This window comes from Carcharhinus amblyrhynchos, chromosome 1 (genome assembly GCF_965287045.1).
Source record: "Carcharhinus amblyrhynchos chromosome 1, sCarAmb.v2.hapA, whole genome shotgun sequence".
NCBI classification, from domain to species: domain Eukaryota; kingdom Metazoa; phylum Chordata; class Chondrichthyes; order Carcharhiniformes; family Carcharhinidae; genus Carcharhinus; species Carcharhinus amblyrhynchos.
The window spans coordinates 109,977,596-110,000,716 of record NC_137324.1 but is presented as its reverse complement, the minus strand read 5'-3'; the positions used below and the strand labels follow the sequence as shown (position 1 = coordinate 110,000,716).

General features: G+C 40.6%; 1 protein-coding gene across 7 annotated transcripts in view; it reads right to left on the bottom strand.

The window, feature by feature from the left end:
- The window catches only part of mapk10 (mitogen-activated protein kinase 10), a 258,892-nt gene that overhangs the window by 217,618 nt on the left and 18,153 nt on the right, over window positions 1-23,121 (bottom strand). For 3 of the 7 annotated variants that reach the window (XM_080191015.1, XM_080191070.1, XM_080191060.1), the window contains exon 1: window positions 1,982-2,194. The exons of 2 other annotated variants lie outside the window; for them this stretch is intronic. In XM_080191015.1, coding sequence (XP_080047141.1) covers window positions 1,982-1,984 — 3 coding nt within the window. In that variant the 5' untranslated portion in view covers window positions 1,985-2,194. Of the gene's footprint in view, window positions 1-1,981; window positions 2,233-23,121 lie in introns of those variants that run through there. 2 more of the 7 variants (XM_080191042.1, XM_080191051.1) reach the window with 2 other exon arrangements.

Here is a 23,121-nt window from a genome sequence, read left to right as displayed (position 1 = left end):
ATCAATTTTGTACATGCAATCCTTTATCTGAAAGAATGCTATTCCACCCTCTGAGTGAGAAGGATAGGGTTTGAATCCTACTCCAGACAATCCAGATGCCAGTGGCATTCAGCGGTATACTTCTCTCTAGAATACCTGGATGACCGCCACCCATCACCAACCACACAGCCCCCGCACACCCCTGCCCCCCCCCCCAACCACCTCCCCAACCACCACCACCCGACACATACACACATCCACATTCCACTTCATCATTTGGGTTGTGGGAGTCAGGAAAATCATCCCGTCAGCTGCTAAGAAGATAGTTATGGCATGAAAGGAGCCATGTACTGTTAATCAGCCAGCAAATCATTTCCTCAACTTCACACAAATCCCCACAGGGCAAGTGTGAAAATATGACTTAAAAATATTAATTTGTTGCAAACCAAAGACAATGAATTTGGCTGCAGTAAAATACATTGCACTATTACACTCCTATCAAATTACACCATTATCTCTACAGCAGTTTGATTATCAGTTACAGAGAATCAAAAAGGAAAATGTATTCAACATCCAGACAAAATAAATATGATTCTCTTTTCCATTTTAAAAGTTTTATTTTGCCTGATTCTGTGTTATTCCTTCTTCATACTGGTACCTAATGAGAAACTGTATTCTCCTGCCATTAATTCCCAAAATCTATACGGAATACTGATACATCTTCCAATGTAAATGCAGAAATTAAATCACATTGAAGTGGTCTGAAATAGCGTTTCTAGCTTTATGTTACAGCACAGACTAAGACCCTCATACATTCAGTGAGCATTGTAAATTATTTGATTATCCCAGAACATGACCCCACACCCCACCCCACCACCACGTCCACATTTTTAATCAAGGAAATAAATGATTAGACTCCAATACTCCAAGGTGCCTATCCTTGGAGTCATAGAGTCATGTCTAATTCAGCTCTCATTCAGCTCCGAATAATCATAACTGAATAAATTACATTTCAAAACTGAGTACAAAGAGTTCTGCTGTATCCGTATGAAAAGACGCCATCACAGTCTCTAAACAAGCTAGGTGTATACCCATATTTGGTCACGATCATATGCAATATTTGCATATAGCTCTCTCTCTCTAGAGATTCTCACAGAGCAAAATCACAACACCCTCACTGAACAAAACGGCTTCCTCTGCAATAATCAAGCATGCACCCCAGATAGTTTCTGCCTCTCCATCAATCTATTCTTAACGACAGCCTCAAAGGAGAATTGGTAAGTAACAACAGTGTTCCCAAATGATATGACGAAGAAAATGGTCTGGATAGTCATTTTGTCATATAGATTCAACGCAAAATGTTCATTGACACCATGCAGATCCTTGTAATTTCTTAACAAGCAGAGCACACTGGGAACAAATGCTTCTATCTCCGCTCGCGGCCTATGCTGACTGGCCTATTCAGAGGATTGATTGAAAATGTTAACCAACACAGTTATCAGGACCGAAAATTGCCATTAATTCAAAGAAGCTGAAAGACACGATAATCAATTAACCCCAAAGATTCTAAACTCATTCACTGATATCAAAACTTGCTGATTCATCACTAAATGTCTTTAAAACAATCAGTTAATTATACGTACGCATCATGATGTAAAGCTGGAAAGATGTAAAATGTTTCTTTCCTACAATTTATAACATACTAATTTCACTTTTATTAAACCCCACAAGTTTTCTCTTTCAAATGTCAGCCAAGCAATAATTTGAAGGCACTATTCAAAGCTTCTACATTATTTTACACTTATATATTTGTACATTTTTTTAATGACAGTACCAGATGGATGCATATCAATGAGAGGAAAAAGACTACATCCAGCTGCCACTTGCTGGGATGCTTTCCTCTTGCAATTCTAGCAGTCTACTTCATTAACCTTTGTTGCAATCAATATTCATCACCCCACCCTTAACAGGTTAGCACACTGCATCAGCATCAGCCACCTACCATTCCGTGCCAACTAAGAGAATCCTGGTACGGCAACAGTCCTCTACCGAAATCTTGATTCAAAGCATTTTGCTTTTCACAAGAGAGAAACAAAACAAAAAAAGATGTACAGTAGGATGGAGAGAATGCACCGAAAGAAAGAGAGAGAAAGAAGAAAGCTGCTGGAGAGGAGAGAGACCTTGCTGAATCACCGCCATCACCCGTGTTAAACCATTGTGCAGTCCAATGCTGGCTGTACCACTGTGGAACCTACCAGATGAGACAGACAGAGGGCCTGGGGAATAAGTTGCTATAGCAACTGAAAGGAGCACACATGACGTCAAAGCTCACAGAAGCCTTGGGGTTGTGGGGGGGGGGCTGGAGAGAGAGAGAGACTTTCATATTTGAGACTATCTCCTGTATGCTACCAGTGAGACTTATTTAGAAACCGGCGCAAAACAGTTTATCTGATACACCTTCACTTACAAGTCAAATGATATAGATGTAGCAGGTAATTAATAGACAGAGTGCACAGATGCTGCTCAGCCCAAATGCTGTTTACTGCACTCGTCTTTTAAACATGCAGAATAATAATTTTGTTGCTGAAGTATCGTTGGAGAAGAAAATAGAATGCATGTTAGTTCACAATAATTATTCAATATATAACGCATAATGATACAATTCACATTTACCTATACAAAGTATCTGAATGTAGTATCATAACCTTAATAAAATGCTGTTACTTTGAATTATTCTTTAAAATATTTATTCAGTTCTCTTGTACAAGAATGACAGGACCTGCCACCTCCCCACACATGCATGCACATACAACCTCACAAACACTTTCACACTCTCATTCTCACACATCAGTCTTTAGCTCTGAGGGCTTTAGTGCTGTCTTATCATTGCATTGATGTTGTGCTTATCTCCAATGATTTTATTCATTAGCCCTGATTTTTAGGGACTATTCATAACAGGCGCAAATCCCATGATGGCTACTAAATCTCGCACAAAGGCCATAACGGAATTTGCACCAAAGAGATTTCCAAGCGCGATAGTCCCAGGTCCATCCCGATAACACAAGTAGGTTCACAATTTGAATGAATTCAAACGGCTTTATGCCATTGCTTCAAGCCACCGACAGCATAATAGCATTCTGACAGGAATCACTACTGGTTTCCAAAAAAGGAAACCAATTTTGATTACCATGCTGGGGGTGCAGAGGTGAATATAGTTTCCAGGTGGTGAGGGGCATGGCTGGCCAGCCCCTGGCAATGCCACAACGGGTCATCTGGACTCAAAACGTCAGCTCTTTCCTTCCAGATGCAGCCAGACCTGTTGAGATTTTCCAGCATTTTCTCTTTTGGTGGCGGAAGATCCCACTGATGGGAGCAGCCAGGAAATTCCAGCCTGTGTCTTTAATGTGGAATGAAATGAAAGGGATCATGTGACCTGTGCTAAAGTCTACCTAATAACAAGCCTAGGTGGTATGATTGTTAGAGATAGCAGGGGCCTGCCTTGTTTTATTGGGGGAAACATGATAAGTATTTAAGAACAATGGTTTGCTAACAGTGGATGGATTGTGAGTCCAGAAAGATATTGATAATGTCAGATTGTAAACTGTGATGCATTTTGATAGATTGAACTAGGGCAGGACATACTCAGTTAATGGTAGGGCGTTGGAGAGAGTTACAGAACAAAGAGATCTAGGGGTACATGTTCATAACTTCTTGAAAGTGGAGTCACAGGTGGACAGAGTGGTGAAGAAGGCATTCCGTATGCTTGGTTTCATCGGTCAGAACATTGAATACAGGGGTTGGAATGTCTTGTTGAAGTTGTACAAGATGTTGGTGAGGTCACACTTGGAATACTGTGTGTAATTCTGGTCACCCTATTACAGAAAGGATATTATTAAACTAGAAAGATTTACTAGGATGCTACCGGGACTTGATGGATTCAGTTATAAGGAGAGGTTGGGTAGACTGACTTTTTTCTCTGGAGCATAGGAGGTTGAGGGGGTGACCTTATAGAGGTCTATAAAATAATGAGGGGCACAAATCAGCTAGATAGTCAACATCTTTTCCCAAAGGTAGGGGAGTTTAAAACTAGAGGGCATAGGTTTAAGATGAGAGGGTAGAGATACAAAAGTGTCCAGGGGAGCAATTTTTTCACTCAGGGTGATGAGTGTCAGGAACAAGCTGCCAGAGGTAGTTGTAGAGGCGGGTACAATTTATCTTTTAAAAAGCATTTAGACAGTTACATGGTACGATGGGTATAGAGGGATATGGGCAAAATGTGGGCAGTTGGGATTAGTTTAGGGGTTTTAAAAAAAAGGGCAGCAGAGTCAAGTTGGGCTGAAGGGCCTGTTTCTATGCTGTAAACTTCTATGACTCTATGATTGTATCCTGGCATGCTGGGACTCCAGTCTGGCTCCAGAGGTCTGCCTGAGGCCATAAAACTGCCCCTGCCACTTCTGGAAACCTAGAGGCCAACAGGAAAATCCTTAAGTGGCCTTTAATGAGCCTGATTGGCAACCTGTAGGTAAGTACCTTGTGAGCCCCCCACATTCATCCCACCTCAATGAAAATGGTCTGGGTAGTGGGATGGAGCCTGAAAACTGGCACGCACGTGCTTGCCCTCTGTTCCCGTCCCCAGCGAGATCTCAAAATCCTCCCCACTGTGAGGAACAGTATTGAAACATAAATTCCTATTGACCACATAAAAATATTACTATATTAGAGCCAAACATAGTGCTTTCTCCCTTCATTTTAGATTTAGACCTAAACACTGCAGTTAGGTTTTGATACAAAGTGGTTTTTTTACTCGCTTTTTAAAAAAGATGCATTTAATTTTATTGCAGATATGTTTGGAAAATGAAAATCAGAACAGATTACTGTTGAAGTTAACAGTTTAAATCTTCTTGCTACTAGCCTACATGTTTGAGACATATCACATCTACACAGGGGGTGGGGGGTGAGATGCTTGTTGGGATACATAAGTTGGCAGCACATATTCCTACGTATGCCTGTGCCACTGACATGCGCAAAGAAATAAATATAATTTGGCTTCACTCTTGCTGGAAAGTCTCCTTTGCACAAGTGATGTTGTTAACTAAACATTTACGTCGACAATGAGCAATGTTTGGGGTCTTCTGTTAAAATCTAAACCTAGCTTCATGTTTAATTATAAAAGTACAAAGTTCAAACTTATGATATTTAAAATCCAATGTAAGATCACACTCACTACACACATATTTTATATTAAAGAATGAGTAGGTCACTGCATAAACATAACAGGACAGATATCTGAGGTGTGTTTGCTTTAACACAAGAAGTATGAAAGGTAAGGCGGATGAACTTAACGCTTGGATTACTACGTGGAACTATGGTGTTGTGGCAATTATGGAGAGTTGGATGGAAGAAGGGCAGGACTGGCAGTTTAGCATTCCAGGATTCAGACGAGATAGAGAAGATGACAAAAGAGATGGGGGTGTTGCTTTACTGATTAGGAAGAATATCACAGCTATACAGAGGAAGGACACCTGGTGGGATCATGCAGTGAGACCATTTGGGGAGAATTCAAGAACAGGATTGGTGCAATCACACTGTTGGGATTGTACTACAGATCTCCCAGCATGAAGTGGAGGAACTAAAATGTCAGCAGATTATGGGAAAATGTAAAAACAACAGGGTTGTTGTGATGGGCGATTTTAACTTCCCTAACATAGGCTGGAATTCCTCTAGTGCCCAGGACTTGAGTGGGCAGAGTTTGTTCAGTGTGTCCAAGAGTTCTTCTTGAGGCAATATGTAGGTAGCGGGAAGGGGCTATCTTAGATCTGATTCTGGGAAACAGGCATGGACAGGTGATTGATGTCTCAATGGGGGACTATTTTGGAAACAAACGAACATAGAAACATAGAAGATAGGAGCAGAAGGAGGCCATTTGGCCTTTCGAGCCTGCTCTGCCATTCATTGAGATCATGGCTGATTATCCAACTCAACAGTCTACCCTGCTTTTCCCTCATAACCTTTGATCCCATTTGCCCCAAGCGCTATACCCAGCAGCCTCTTGAATGCATTCAATATTTTGACACCAACTACTTCCTCTGGTAATGAATTCCACAGGCTCACCACTCTTTGGGTGAAGGAATGTCTCCTCACCTCCATCCTAAATGGTCTACTCTGAATCCTCAGACTGTGACCTCTGGTTCTGGACTCCCCCACCATTGGGAACATCCTCCCTGCATCTATTAGAATTTTATAAGTCTCAATGAGATCCCCCCTCATTTGTCTGAACTCCAGCGAAACAATGCTAACCTATTCAATGTCTCCTCAGATATCAGTCCTACCATCCCCGTAATCAGCCTGGTAAACCTTCACTCGGCTCCCTCGAGAGCAAGAACATCCTTCCTCAGAAAAGGAAACCAAAACTGCACACAATGCTCTAGGTGTAGCTTCACAAAGGCCCTGTATAGTTGCAACAACACATCCCTGCTCCTGTACTTGAAACTTCTTGCATTGAAAGCCAACATGCTATTTGTCTTCTTTACTGTTTGCTACACCTGAATGCTTATCTTCAGTGACTGGTGCACAAAGACACCCAGGTCCTACTGCACAGTCCCCTCTCTCAATTTACAGCCATTCAGGTAATAATCTGCCTTCTTGTTTTTGCTTCCAAAATGAATAGCCTCACACAATGATCACAGTGATCACAATTCTATAAGTTTCAAGGTATTCGTAGAAGAGGATAGAAGTAGACCCAGAGTGAAAATACTAATCTGGGGAAGGACTAGCTATGACAGTATTAGGCAGGAGCTAGGGAACGTAGACAGGGGCAGCTGCTTGAGGGTGAATCCACATCCGATATCTTTTAAAAGTCAGTTGTTAACAATTCAGGACAAGTATGTCACAGTGAAAATGAAGGATAAAGATGGCAAGATTTGGTACCCCTGGATGACAAGAGAGATTGTGAACTTAGTGAAAAAGAGGAAGGAGGCATACATAAATTTCAGGAAATTGAAAATGGATAAGGCTCTTGAGGAATACAAAGATAGCAGGAAAGAGCTTAAACAGGGACCTAGGAAGGCAAAAAAAGACCAGGAAATCTCCTTGGCAGATAGGATTAAGGAGGATCCCAAGGCTTTTTATGAGTATATAAGGAGAAAGAAGACAGTGGAGGGAATTTGTGTGTGGAGCCAGATAAGGTGGGTAAGGTCCTTAACGAGTATTTTGCATCAGTATTTACAAAGAAGAAGGATGTGGCAGATGGTGAGTGGAGAAAGGAGGATGTTGACATTCTAGGACATATTGAGATAAAAAGTGGGGAGGTATTGGAGGTTTTGAAAAACACTAATGTGGACAAATCTCTAGGACCAGATAGGGTCTATCCCAGAACACTAAGACAGGTGAAGAAGTTGCTGAGGCCTTGGCCAAAATCTTTGCATCTTCTTCAGCCATGGGCGAGCAGTAAGAGGATAGGAGAGAAACTAACATTTTTCCTCTGTTTACGAAGGGCAGAAAAGACAATCAGTGCTAGGACCCCTGTTGTTTGTAACATATGTAAATGATTCAGAGGAAAATGTAGGTGGTCTGATTAGTAAATTTGCAGATAATACAAAAATTGAAGGAGGAGCTGATAGTGAGGAGGATTGTCAGAGGATACAGCAGAATATAAATTGGCTGGAGACCTGGGCCAAAAGGTAGCAAATGGAATTTAACTTGGACAAATGTGAGGTGATATGATTTGAAAGGTCTACTACATAAGGAAAGTATACAGTAAATGGTAGAGCCCTTGGAAATATTAGCATACAGAGGGATCTAGGTGTGCAGATCCACAGTTCCCTGAAGGTGGCAACTCAGGTGGACAGGGTGGTCAAGAAGGCATATGGCATGCTGGCCTTCATCGGTCAGGACATTGAATATAGGAATTGGAAAATCATGTTGTAGCTGTATAAGACTTCTTTTAGTCCGCATTTGGAGTATTGTGCACAATTCTTGTTGCTATACTACCAGAAGGATGTTGATGCATTGGAAAATGTGCAGAAGAGATTTACCAGGATGTTGCCTGGTTTAGAGGATACGGACTATGAAGAAAGGTTGAATAAACATTTCATTGTTGCGTCGGAGGATGAGGGAGAACCTGATAGACGTTTACAAGATTATGACAGGCCTGGATAGAATGGATAGTAGGGGTCTTTTTCCCAGGGTCGAAAGGCCAAATACTCAGGGGCATAGGTTGAAAGTTAGAGGGGGAAAGTTTAAAAGAGATGTAAGAGGCAAGTTTTTCACACAGAGGGAGGTGAATACCTGGAATGTGCTGCTGGAAGAAGTGGTGGAATCAGATTCTACAACAACTTCCAAAAGGCATCTGGATAGATACATGAATAGGCAGGGAATAGAGGGATACGGACCACATGGAGGCAAGAAAATATTAGATTGGAGAGGCATCTGTGTTGGCACAGATTTGGTGAGCTGAAGAACCTGTTCCTGTGCTGTGTTGTTATTTGTCCTTGTTGGAACTTTCAAAAATACCACCAAATATATGAACTAAATTTCTGAGTTTTTAACTGATTGATTGCAGTCTGCCAGTCTAAAACTTGGTTGTTTCAGACTTCCATGCTGTGAATCTCCAGTGTGTCATTCAAAGAGCTTGCATTTATAAAGCGTCATTCATAATCTCAGGATGACCCAATCCATTTCACAGAAAATGAAGTAATTCTTGATGTATAGATCTAATATAGAATGAGGTAGCTGTTTCTGCACAATATCACAAATATCAACAAGATCAGCAACTGACTAACTCGATTTGGTTTACTCTGTTAATCCCCCTGACGCTAGGGTCAATTTAGTATGGCCTATCAACCTAACACACACATCTTTGGGTTTTGGGAGGAAACCGGAACACTCAGAAGAAGCCCGTACAGACTCCACACAAACAGCGACCTGAGGCCGGAATTGAACCCAGGTCCCTGATGCTGTGAGGCAGCAGTGCTAACCACTGTGTCACCGTGCCACCTTTTTGTAATAGGAAATTTTGTTCTGCATAAAGAGAAATGTATTGACTGTGAGCATTATGGGTGAAAGAGCATTTCAGAAGAATGCATGAATGTTGTGTGCACTGAGCCCTCCCCGGTAAGGGATCAAGATACCATTTTTGCAGGACCTTACATGAGATGGTGACCTGAAAGTTGTTGGCAGACAATCAGCGCTGATGTTCCATCTGTCGGTCATATGTGACATCCCCATAGACTCTAACCCTTAGACTGCCTGATGCTCTTATGTAAGCGTAAGTTTGGAATGAGTAAAAGTTTTATTTAGCTTGGTGGAGAAGTGTTGTCGCACAGAAGGATTTTCCTTTATTGTTTGCCACCAGTGACCTCCTCCCAGGCCAACATAGTTAAGTGGAATGACTTCCTGTTCCTATCCCAAAGAAAGGGGACATTTTGCCTCTCCTGGATGAATTGGAGGAGAATCCCCAGGGGGGCTTCACTATAACAAGATGCAGATGGTTTTGTTCTCTTCATTGCCATGGATCCCCGGTGCAACAGGACATCTGGCCTACTGTGAATGAATGTCTTACTGGGCGCCGCATTAATATGGTGCCAGGACTTCTGAACCCATGAGTTAATGGCAGGGTGGGTGAAGCTTTGCCCACTCCGCCACAAAATTTGTCAAGTTCCTCATTCCTGCATAATTAATGAGCTGAAAAGTGGAAGATCCTTTGGGTTCAGCCATCCCCGCCGCCCAGCAGAAATCACATCAACTTTCCCGCCTGCCTCCCAAATAAGTATGCAGAATGAAAAATTACACCCACATTTTGGTCAGGACACCAGTGAAAATTTCTCTTTGCAATGGGATCTTTTGCAGATGGAGCCTCATTTTAATATCTCATTGGAAAAGCTGTAGCTGTAATGGGGAGCCAGCTGTATAACTGATTATGTACTCAATTCACTGTCATGGGGCTTGAACCCTCAAGCTGCTAACTTGGAAACAAGCACAGTGTGACTGAGCCACAGATGCCACCTAAGGTTAGCATTAATCCTGACTCATTTTACCCTGCTTTTGTAAATGACTTCCTTTACGTTTATTGTTAATATGAATTAAATACTTTGTTTAATAAATGTGTTCAAAATAGCAATGAAATCTGGCACATTCATAGTGTAAAAAAAATTTTAAATTAAATAAACAACGTGGTAGTTTTCAGACCCGTGTACAATGACTGCATTCCCTCTTACTTTCCTCATGTTGCAAGTCATGTCGGATTGATGCAGTGTAACTGAACCACTCACTGACTGGATATCTAGTGAGACAAGATATCTAGTGCCCGAGTGGCACCAAAGGAATGTTCACAGACAAGCAGGTAAGTCAAGGGAAGAGGGTTGTGTGCACTTCTCACAAGATGACTTAGGAAACTACTGTTCCATCTGGCCCACACTGGGTTTTGTATTTACCATGGAGAGCCTCTTCATCCTTCCCAATTGCTGTTGTCCTGCCTTTTCCTGGTTAGAAAGTTATGACACCTTCCCCCGACAAGTCAGGATTTAAAATGTAGTTGGAATCCTTCTGAGGTGGGTGAGAAATCTTATGTGGCCAGCTGAAGCAGGAGTCCCATGAGATATGCTATAAGAAATGCCATGGGGGTGGAGTGGGGGAGCAGTCAGAACCACTGGGAGGGCTCCTTCATGGGTGAACAAATGTCAAAACAGGAGTACTCCCTGAAACTAGTGCCCACTAGAAGGTTTCCAGTACTTACCTGCAGTCTACCATGTGGCAGAAAGCCCCACCCCCTGACCCTCCACCACCACTGGTAAAATGCCACAAAAAAGCCCTTAATTGGCTACCTAAGTGACTCAATCAATTCCTAGAGCTATCTGCCATATTTCCTGGCACTGGTGTCTTCCCATATCCTTTCGCTGGCTTCTTGCCTCCCAACTTGTCCTCGAATGCTCTATAAAATTCCAGTCTTTGTTCTTGATTCCCTCACCTGAGGAATATACTTCTGCTGTACCATACCAACAAATCGTTTTAATCGTTTAAACACAGCAATCAGATCATCTCTCAGTCTTCTATATTGGAGCGAATATAAACTAAGCTTATGCGATGGGAGATCAAAGCTTAACTCTTTAAATCCAAGTTTCAATTTGGGCATTGGTCATGAGATGAACACAAAGTTCATCATGAAGTACACAATGGAAACAACAGGGACATTTCCAGGCACTCTGACTGTGGACAAGTAAGGCTCTGACAGACCATATATCTCAGATCATGAAAGGCGAGGGAAATTTCTTACCCAAAATTGAAATGATTTGCTGGCATGGTACAACAGAAGTATATTTCCCTGGTGAGGGAATCAAGAACAAGGACTGGAATTTTACCGTCCCCCTGACCTCAGCAACCCTCCCTCCCTTAACCAAGCCTACTTAACTGCCCTGGGGCCCCAGTCCCTGCTTACCATTTTTGAGGGCACAAGTCCATCAATGCTCCCTCTTCTTCCAAGTGTAGCCTCAGCAGTGACCACTGCACCTGGTGGTGCTGCTAAACTGCTGACCAACTGATTGTACCACTGACTTTTGGGGATGGGCTCCCACCTCAATGAGGACAGCAGCCCTGGCAGCAGCCGTTTATTGGCTGAAGTACTCTCTTGTTCATTTAAAAAGGGTGTGCTGAAACATGTTGCATCTGGAGGTCAGCAGCCAGGATAAGCTTTCTATTGGATTTATGCATGACTGGGGAAGTCATACAGAGCAGTGTAATATGGACTGAATCAAATTGCTGAGGACTGACATCTGTAATGCTGGAGACCCCAGGAGGAGGCTGAGATGGATCACCCACACAGTGCTTATGGCTGAAGACTGTAGCAAATGCTTCAGCCTTATCTTTTGCATTGATTTACTGGGCTCCTCCATCAATGAGGATGGGGATAGTCATCAATCCTCCTCCTCCTTGCCTAATTTTCCATCACCATTCACAGCTGGATTTGGCAGTGCTGCAGAACTTAGATCTGATCCATTGTTTGTGGAATTGCTTAACTCTGTCTGGGAGGCAGTGTTGTAGTGGTATTGTCACTGGATTATTAACCTACAGACACAGTATAAAGTTCTGGTGACCTAGGTTTGAATTTGAATGCAATAAAAATCTGGAAATAAAATATCTAATGATGATCATGAAACCATTGTTGATTGTCATAAAAACTCCATCTGGTTCACTAAACATTTAGGAAAGGAAGTCTGCTGTCCTCATCTGGTTTAGCCTAGGTGTGACTCCAGACCCACAGCAATGTGGCTGACTCTTAAATGCCATCTGAAATGGCCTAACAAGCCACCTCAGTTTAAGGGCAATGAGAGGTGAACATTAAGTGTTGGCCTTGCCAGCATTTCTGATCAAAGAAATTTTAAAAAGCATTTACTATTATGCTGTTTAGCACACAAGTTGTTCTGTGTTGTAGCTTCACCAGATTGATGACTCCATTTTAAGTATGCCTGGTGCGCTCTTCATTGAACTATTACCATTTCAAAGACTGGGATTTTCACCCAGCTCCTTTACACAAACTCTTGGTCAGACACCACAGCTGATCTGCCCGAGTGTGAGTTAGACCCAGCACAACTGAGGAGAATTACACCTTCTCTGAATGAGATCTGTGAATTAGGAAAATGAAACAGAAGAGTTTAGGAATGGGCCCTCTTGTTTCATTTCGTGTAGTGTGGCCCAGCTTTTCTGCTGGTTGCCCATCCAGCACAATGCAAATTAAATCAGCCAAACCAGCACAACACCCACAGAACTGCATGCACAGATCACAATCAGCAAATCACAAATCTACTTTCCATGATCTTTTGCACTGTTTAGAAAACATCATTCACAATCAGGCTCCCGCTCCAATCAAACTATTTACATTTAGAAGTCTCACAACAACAGGTTAAAGTCCAATAGGTTTATTTGGAATCACGAGCTTTCGGAGTGCTGCTTCTTCTTCAGGTGAGTCAGTGTCAATATGCATGATCTTCTTGGAGATCCTCTCCATTTTGAGCTGGCAATTTGCAGTGCCAATGGTAGCCATGATGTGGCGGTGTTGGATTGGGATGGGCACAGTAAGAAGTCTCACAACACCAGGTTAAAGTCCAACAGGCTTATTTGGAACACAAGCTTTCAGAGTGCCATTCCTTTATCAGGTGAGTCACCTGATGAAGGAATCTGATGAAGGAGAAGTGCTCCAAAAATTTGTACTGCAGTTGTGACACTTCCTACTGAGTCCACCCCAGTCCAATGCTGTCATTTCCATTTTTGCATTTAGACTTTCTGCTATTTGCACTCTTTTCAGATCTTCAAGGGGGAGTTTTAAGATTAAATTGTTTTTGAGATACATGTCACAAATTTGCACCTTTTAAAAGCTTTTAAATATTTCATAACTTTACTGCAAAACTGACTGATCTACACTGATGTAACTAGCAAATGGCTCTTTACTGCATTTCTTTTTTAGGCATCCTCAGTTATTTAAAAACAGGCTACCCAATGATGATGAAGTAAATAGTCTGATTAGAAATGTTTATCTTTTAATCTATACCCGTTTCTAGCCGTATTAATCAAACTGCACCAAAAAGGAAGGAATATTTTCTGATGCCAAAAAAAATTACATTCTATAACATTGTCCAATTATGCTGGGTCAAGATAAATTTTACATCCTGCGATATGAAATGATTTTGAGCGGGAAACTTCAAACTCAAAAATAGCATATTGCAAAATTTGTCCCAGTTTGCCAATTGCCCCTAAACTGGAAATTCTTGGCCAAGTGTCTTTAGCTTGGAATTTGTAGAACAATGTACGAAGAGGCAGACTACACTTCCTGTGTTTCCACCCTGTTTCCTATGTTTTGCAGTTGTTAAATCCTTGGACACAAGACACAGGAAAATTAGTTCCACAGTCTACACTGGTAAGCTCACAAATTGGGCTTATAAATTTCCACAAATCTCCAAATGATAGCACAAGAAACTGCTGACTACTGAAAACTTTCTGGCAAGCTAAAGATATTTTTCTCTTAGGAATTACCAGCAATTCTACCTTATTATTACTTTGGTAAACAATAGGATGATGACAGGGGACTTGTGACCTTCCCCAGGAGGGCTCCCACATTGCCACCTAGTACATGACAACCAATGGGAATTTCATGTTGGTTTGTCCTGTCAAATGGAGGCAAATTCACAAAATAGTTTCCAGCTGTAGATTTCACAGCATGTTAACTGTCTTATTGTCAAACATCGGCACAGTTATTAGCACTGCTGCCTCACAGTGCCAGGGACTGTGATAATTCCCGGCTTGGGTCACTGTCTGTGCGGAGTTTGCACATTCTCCCCATGTCTGCATGGGTTCCCCCGGGTGCCTTGGTTTTCTCCTACAGTCCAAAGATGTGCAGGTTAGGTGAATTGGCCATACAAAATTGCCCCTTAGTGTCAAGGGGACGAGCTATGGTAAATGCATGGGGTTATGGGGGTATGTTTTATTGTTTGAAAAATACTCAGATTTATAGTCTTTTGGTTCAAAATGAATGGTCTCACAATTAATCGCATTGAAATCTATCTGCTACAGTTTTGCCCACTTGCTTAAACCATCAATGTCCCTTGGTAATTTCATGCTCTCAGCTACATTTTTTGTATTTGCATCATTGGTAAACTTGGATATATGGCTCTTTATTGTATTATCTAATCATTAATAAATATGGTGATTGCTGAGGCTATGGAAAGGATCATTATGGAATCAATGGGCTAAATTCTTGTTCCAGTGTTAGAACACTGACATTGGGCACAATTCTGGCTCCCGACCCCATGTTGCATCAGCACTTGACATTCAACATGTTCGTTTTAACCAAGTAGGTCAATTAGTGGCCAGGATGCAAAAATCCTGTTCAATTAAGGACAGCGATTTAAGTTCATGAAACTGGAAGACCAAGACCAATAGGGGGTTCCCCAGCATTGACAAATTGGCAATCCAACCATCTTAGTTGGGAGCTGCTGATGTAGGTAATGGAAAAAGGAGGCATCATGTGTGGACTTTTTTCAAAAATGTAAAAGTAAAAAGAGGCCACAGCTATCAGGGCGGCCTGCAGCCATAGTCGTGACAATCTTGTAATCAACATGCAGTTGGGAGAAGGCAGGGGAAGGGGATTGTTGGGGAGTTTTGGTAATGGTAAAAGGTAGTCAATGGAACAGCTGCCATCAGGAGGCCACCTCCATTTATCAGATGAGGCATGGTGTCAATGGGCATTGGAGTGGGCATGGGTGGCAGTGTATCCAACTGGAGAATTCCAGCTGTCAGCTGTTCAGTGGCCTTAATAAGCTCCCTACTGTTTGGGATCAAATGGCTATCATTATTATGGACAGAGAAAGGATGGCTACAACAATGACTTAACAACAACAACGGCAATAGTGGCTTTAAAATGCTATTCTGGCCGAGAGCTAAGCATGCTGGGAATTTTGGTCAACTTGTAGATTTAAATCAGATGTAGGTCATAAAGAGGTTCTAGTCTGAGAGCTGTGATCTAAAACTTCCCATGTTGGCTCAGATAAGGGAAGTCATTTACATTAACCGAGATACTGTGACTGATTTTTATGGCTGCAATGTATGGAGTATGCAAACTGAATCAAGTGTAATAGTGTCCTTCAGAAGAAATTTCACTGGATGTTTAAACCATGTGATCAATTTCTGGTTACACAATTGGCTGGATGACAGAGAATCTTCTGGAAGAAAGTGGAGAATTGTGGATAAAGAGACATGCAGCCCTTTATTTGGCACTGATAATGTCAAGTGACCAACCATTGCAAGACTTGTACCCTGAAGGATGCTTCAGAAAATAAGAAGATAGATATTTATTGGTCAATGTTTTCCTAAACTCGGTAATATCTATTTTCAGTTAAATAGTTGAAGTCGATATTTAGTTAAAGCTGATGTTCAGTTAAAGTTAAAGTGCAGTTTAAGAGTTAAAGTTCAGTACAAAGTTGATGTTCAGTTAGACTTAAAGTTCAGTAAAGAGTTAATGAGTTGCAACTCATATTTGGGTTGGTCCTAGAAGTTTTAAATAAATAAATAATTGAACTACTTTGCTTATTTGTCTCATTAAACTGGAATGCTTGGAAGGTGTTTAAATTAAAGTTGTATAACACTATCCTGCAACCAACCTCCTCAGAAATGGCCCTGAGGTAGGAACATGCTGAAAAACAGTTCCATTAAACTGTATTTGAGCCATTAATTTCCTCAACTTAATTTACTCAATCGATCACCCTCTCACATGAAGCCCTCTCAATTTAACAAAAGCATGAACTCCCAACTTAGGGAGGCCCCTACCTCTGACCATGACACCCTACTGGCCATACATCCTCCAGAGTTGCGATGGGAGACCCCTGGAACATCTTAGAGCAACTTTTATGGCCTAGGCTTTTCAGTCTGTCAGTAGTTATTTGCAAATCGTGAGAACTTTTCCAGAATGATTTATCTTGTGATTTATTGTAAGATATCTCCAAAAATATAACGCTGAAGAGAGAGGCTGGACAGATTTTGAAAATAGGAAGAAGGCAAATATTGTTGGGGCATTAAAGGCAGGAATTGTTATACAACGATCTCCATTTGCTTCTGTTTGAAAAAGGAGAGAACAATTTCCTGAGGATGCTTCTAATTCAAACTTGCATAGTTGCTTGCATCAATACAGGTCACTTTATCTGGATCAAGAAAAATACACTGAATTCGGGATAAGGAACAGAACAATGTGATTTGCCAAATGATAAAGTGCCAATAGCTTTGGACTGTACATGTTAACATGGAAAATCCATGAAATTGATACACAACAGTGGAGACTCAGGCTGGAATTCTCCATTCTCGGATGTCCCGTCACTGCTACCAGCAAGAGCAGAAAATCAGGCACTGCATTCACTGCAGTGGGACCAGAGAATCCGAGATGCAGGCAAAATCAGTAAATTCTGATCTCTATTCATCCCCAGAACATTTGATTGTGTATAATTTGCATTTGACTATTGTTACCTAATATATAACAGTAGTGATGTACCCAAAGTCCATTGTATTCAAACTGTAGAAATTATTGTCCTGCTTGAGATTGATTACCAAAATGAGCTAAAATAATGTGCAAAAAGATTCTAGCTCCAAAACATGGAAAGAGTGAAGGAGTTAAATTCTTTTGTTGCTTGCAATCACAATTACAAAGTTGCTTTTCAGCCAGACAGGTACAACAACACTTTTGCACAAATCTTTTTCCAACACTACACAGACCCATAGGTGTGGCCACATGTTCTCTTACATCATTGTATGGACAGTACTTACTCAATCCCATGTTAACCATTTATGGCTATAGTAAACATCTCCCAAGTTTCTAGCCAAAGTATTTGCAAGTTATCCCAATTTACCGCACATATTTAGATAATTACTACTACTGCATCATTCCCCTTAAGTCTCTGAATTCATAGATTCAGCCGTCTTGAGGCCTTATAACCCTTCTATATCTTGTTCTCACCACCAGGTTCAGTTGGGCTAGTAAACCTTGCTGAACTGGAAGTTATTCTGGCATCTGGGTGTCTTTTTATCATCTTTTTCTCTTCCATAGCATTGAATCACTGTTTATTGATTCCTCATTTTTTGTTGTGAATGGTTGTTGGTTTATCCCATTCTTTATGGGGAGAACAAACTCTCAGCTTGCTTATACAGTGTGTTTCTTTTCTTCCTTTATGTGGCTTGGTGTGATGCATATTGAGATTGATGTTTCAAAAATAGAACATTTATTCCGACTTGTTTCACAGTTGTACCCAAATCTTTGATTACTCTCTTATTTTCCAGTTGTTTTTCAAGCTTACAAATCTTTTCAGTCTGCTTCACAAAGACTCTGGTAAGTTCAAATGTTTTTGTTTCAGGGTTATCTGTGGCTCTCTTATATAAAATTAACAACTTCACCTGAGCATTCTGTTCCTTTCAGAATCTTTCTTCCCTGGTCACTGACTGCTCCTTAGACTTTTTCAATTCATTTGTCTGATCTTAGTTTGATCTGTACTTTAGAATTTTCCTCATATGTTTTAAATGTTGAGTTGTTCTTCCATACTATACATCCCATCCTGCGTGTTGTTCTGAATGGATCGAAGTTTAATGATTTCATCAAGTTTTGATGTTTGTTCTGCTTACAAGCAACTGCTGCAGCAGCGATTCTTTCTCAACCTTCAAACTTTTTGCTTTTTTTCAAAGCTTCCTTGTGCATTTTCAGACATCTCATGTGTTTGTCCAAATCTTGAATAGTTTGGTTAATTGAAGACATTAGTTTGTTCTGAGTTTCCAAAGATACATGGTCAGCTTGAATTTTAAGTTTCAAATCTCCCTTTGATAAGAATATATTCTAATCTCACATGTTTTCTTTCTCCACTTGCTGCAGAGCTTTGTCCTTGTTGTTCACTTCAGTTTCAGGATGAGAAGGTCTGTCTCCACTGAAGTCTTAACTCATTCCAGTTCTGTAATGGTGTTGCATATGACTTCATTACCTGCTTAAAATGTGAAACTTGCCCTCAAACATAATCAGTTAGCTCAGCACTTTCACCTACTGCTGCAGTTTGAGAAATATGTCAGAATTTTTAAGCTCTGTGCATTCCACATCTGGAATTTGCATTTGTCAAAGGTACTTAATATATCAGTGAAGCTGGCTGAGGCTTCATCAATGTATTGCATTCAGACTAACTGATCAGCAAGTTCACCAAACAAGAATAAACATTTTATTAACTTAGACTTCTTCTGATTTTCTGCTTCTACTTGATGTACTCTGGGAATTTAAACATTTTCTTCCTCAAGAGACCCAAATTTGTGTCAGATTTAGCCCTTGCGTGACCCAAACTAGTCTGGAAGATTAAATTTCTGATCAACTCCAGAGAGGGGCACAAAATCTGGGCTGGCACTTTGCTTCAAAAATAGCACTCCCATCTGATGTGTTAGTCTCTCAGCACTTTCAACACATGCTATTTTCAAAGTGAGTGCATGATAGAATGCAGCTGGGAACACACTGACTTCCAATTAACCGCTCAATAAGCTGCTTGTGGAGACTGATAATGGCTGAAGAGGGCCAGAAAATGATTTTCACATCATAGATTGGCATACACAAAGAGTCTGGTGTACACTTGTGCAAAGCTTTTGGGTGCAATGTGGGGTGCCATCAAGCCATGTTTACTCTGAAGGAACATTTTTGACAAAAAGGACTGTTACGTCAGAATTGCTGTAAATGCCTTTTGTTGACAATTTGGTCACTTCTCTGGACCATGAGGTTTCTTGCCCTCTGATCTCCTGCCTGCTCTATTCTGCAAGGCAATGTCAAGCAATTTCAAGCTCAAAACTTTGAGAATTCTCGTCAGCACTCAATTCCTTCCTCCTAAGCAGCACCTCATGCCACTATTTGGGTGCCAAGTTCACCTCCAACACAGTTAGGGGATCTACATTTGAAGGGAGCACCATGTCAGCAACACAGACTTGGCAGTGGATCAGAACCCAGAGAAGACCTGGACATTGGGTTTCTAAGCCGGATTGAAAAACAGACCCCATAAAACTTAAAGATTGGATCAAACCATGATCAGTGCAACTCAACTTTAAACTAGACAGAAGACTGAATCAGCAAGGAAAATGAGGGTTGCTTTTATATACTTATCAGTTTACTTATGGATCTGAGTTTGTCCTCAGAAATTACAACATTTCTTGTTAACTAAAATTGTAAGTTATCAGTAATTGATTTGAAAGGTGATCACACATCATCAGGTCTTTTGGAGATATTATCATGTTCCACAGAAAAGCTGCAGTTTCATGTATCATAGATAGATATTTCATCCCTCCAACCAGACCTTAAGGACGTCATTATTCAAGATACTGCAGCAGTATCGAATTTTCTTGTACTCCATTTTTCTGGCTGTATTGATGTCAATGTCTCAAGTTTCAATGTTTGTGCTGTAAAGCAGTGAAATTAGTACATACGCTTGCTGATTGTAATTGTTCTGTTTTGTTCTGGGAAAACTAACACTTATAGTGGGATGTAAAACTCTTCATTCATTTATTCATTCATTCATTTATAATTTAGATATTAGTTTCTTCTTATTCATTTGTGGGATGTGGGCAATGCTGGGTAGACTCGCATTTATTGGCCATCCCTAATTGCCCTTGAGAAGGTGGTGGTGAGCTGCCTTCTTGGACTGCTAGATACACCCACGGTGCTAGTTTGTGTCTAATAACTGCAGAATCGATTTCTCATTTGTTGAGCATTTTGAAATACTTGAATTACTGTTTCTACACATTTCTTGGGTGTTTTTGTGTTTATGAACCTTAAGTAAGGTATACTAACTGGTATCATTGTGAACAATTGCCATCCTATCTACTAGCCAGTAAGAGTGACCTTGTAACTGTCATGTTAAGGACATAGCTTTGGTTTTGCAAGAAAATAATCATATGGATTACAAACCAACTGAAATCAATAGCACTGGAATTTTTTTCCCCATGATCAGGCTTATTTTAAGGACAGGAGTTTTTTTAAGAAAAGAAAAAACAATGAATGTAATTGAAGTAAATGTAACTGTGTTGAATTTGCATAAGAAAATAATTATGAAAGGAAGAGCAGAAGAACATTAGTGTCAAGGCAGCCCTTTATTATAGATCAATCCACATAAACACCTTCTCATTATATCCTTAAATCTTTTCTATCCTAAACAAAAGCAGCTAGTTTTCTTTAGAACACGTATTACTATCTGTTTTAAATATTTCCTCAGGTAGCACATTCCACAATTCTATTATCCTTTGGATGACAATTCTGAAGGGAATGATACCAGTGTCATTGGGAAAGAGCAGAAAAATTGGGCAAGAACATGAAGCCATGTCAAGTCCAAAGGAACAGTGTCTATCATAAGATTAGTGCTGGGAGTGGGGATTTCCTCTAAGAGATGCTGGTGGTGAGAATCAGAGAGACCCTCCTCCTACTGGCCCACATGGCAACTGCATATTTAGCTTGGTTTCTCCTGACAACTCTGTTTCATTGTCAAGGCTATCACCATGCAGACCTAATGAGGTTTCATGGTGCTGATGACATTATCAAACCACCTGCCTGCAGCTATGGTTAAAATGGTGATCAGTGGGAACATGTTGAGAACTTGATGTGAAGGCTCCAATTGGCATTTTAGCTACCCATCCAATGCATTTACACTAGATGGACTGGGTTAAAGTCAGAGCTTTGGAGGATTTCATGCACAGCATCATTTTATACAATGATTAAAGGGCGTAGTCATATCACATTTTTAAATCGAAGAATCTGGTGGTACAGTGGGTAAAGCCCTGTCTCTGAGCCAGAAGCCCCAAGTTCAAGTTACATTCCAGGATTTGATGGCCAAGGTTGAGAACACAATGACCAGCCCAAAATCCTAAGGCAACCCCCGCTTTAGTCCCTCATCCCAGGTACCATTTTAGTAAATGCATGCAGGTGCAGGCTGGAAAAAGCTCATTTCTAGGCACCCACTGGTGCTCACTCCTTTCTGACTAAATAAAGTAGACATCTTCTTTCAAAAAAAGAAAACTTGCAGCTACTCACCATCCTGAGTTGGAACTATATCACTATTCCTTTGCTGGCTTTGGGTCAAAATTTTGGAACTAGCTCCCTACAAAACATGGACTGCTGTTGTTGAAGAAGGCCTCTTACCACCACCTTCTCAAGGGCAATTACAGCCATAATTAGTGGCTTAACCACTGATGTCCCCACCTGTCAAAGAACTAAAAAAAATGATCACTTCATAGATAATAAATTACTTCAAACTGCATTGACTTCAGTTGTAAATGTTCTCTTTTTATTGTATCAAAACAGATGGCTTTTTGATTTCATTAATGTTTAATTTAATAATGCAATTATGGAAAGATACTTTAATTTGTGGAAGCTGAAAATACCCTGAATTGTATTATGGCTTAATTTTTAGTTGAATTGTTTCAATGCACTAACTATAGAAGGCATTAATGTTTCTGGTGCTGAATTACATTATCAATTCGGCCTTGATTACTCCAATATGATTTCTGGTCACTTAACTCCCATGCATCTTCAGCAGATATTCTGAATGTCAGTGGAAAATATACAATGTTGCATCAAGGAGCCACTAGAAGATCAGACAAAGCAGAGCTCCAAATTTATTAAATAATTTATTGTACTTAATTAGAGCCTTTGAAAGTAAAACGGAGGATATCTCCCTTAAGCAGATCTACTTTTGAATGCAGCACATCAATCTCACATCCATAATTGCTACTCTGCTAAATGATTACAATGGCCCAGAGCATGCTCAGACTTGTAGTTTGCAATTATAAAAGCATTAAAAATAGTTAATGTTTGATAGTTACTTAAACTTCAAAAAAATGATGTAATTTCCATTTAGGTCTACTCCCACAAAAGCCACCAAAATCTCAATACTGCAGTGTCAAGCAGGGCTCGGGTTTAAGTTTCATAATTGAATGATTGGTAGCATCTCAGAAAGTGAGGCTAAACTAGAAATATCTATCAGAATCATGCTGTCAGAAGCACATTAATTATGGCTGTCACCAGTTTCAAATATACTGTTTAGATTATTTTATGATGTTATAAAGTATAACATGCTATCTGTATAGCCATACCATTAGTAGAATTAAGAAATGAACTTAATATTCAACTGATTTGATTGATTTATTATTGTCACATGTATTGGGTGGTATTGCTTCTTGCAAGCTATGCAAACAAAACATACCATTCATAGAATACATAGGGGAGAAGGAAAGGGTAGGGTGCAGAATACAGCGTTGCAGTTACTGATAGGGTAAAGAGAAAGGTCACCTTAATATGTGATAGGACCATTCAAAAGTCTGATAGCAGCAGGGAAGAAGCTGTTCTTGAGTCAGTTGGTACATGACCTCAGACTTTAGTATCTTCTTCCTGATGGAAGAAGATGGAATAGAGTAAGTCAGGGTGCATGGAGTCCTTAATTTTGCTGGCTGCTTTCCTGAGGCAGGGGGAAGTGTAGATGGAGTCAATGGATGGGAGGCTGGTTTGCGTGATGGACTATGTCAACTATCTCTGGAAATTTTGTTGTAAACATGCAATTCGTCACTGAACCTTTTTGGCAGGATTAGTTCTTCTTTGCAGTAGCAAAGATCTTGACC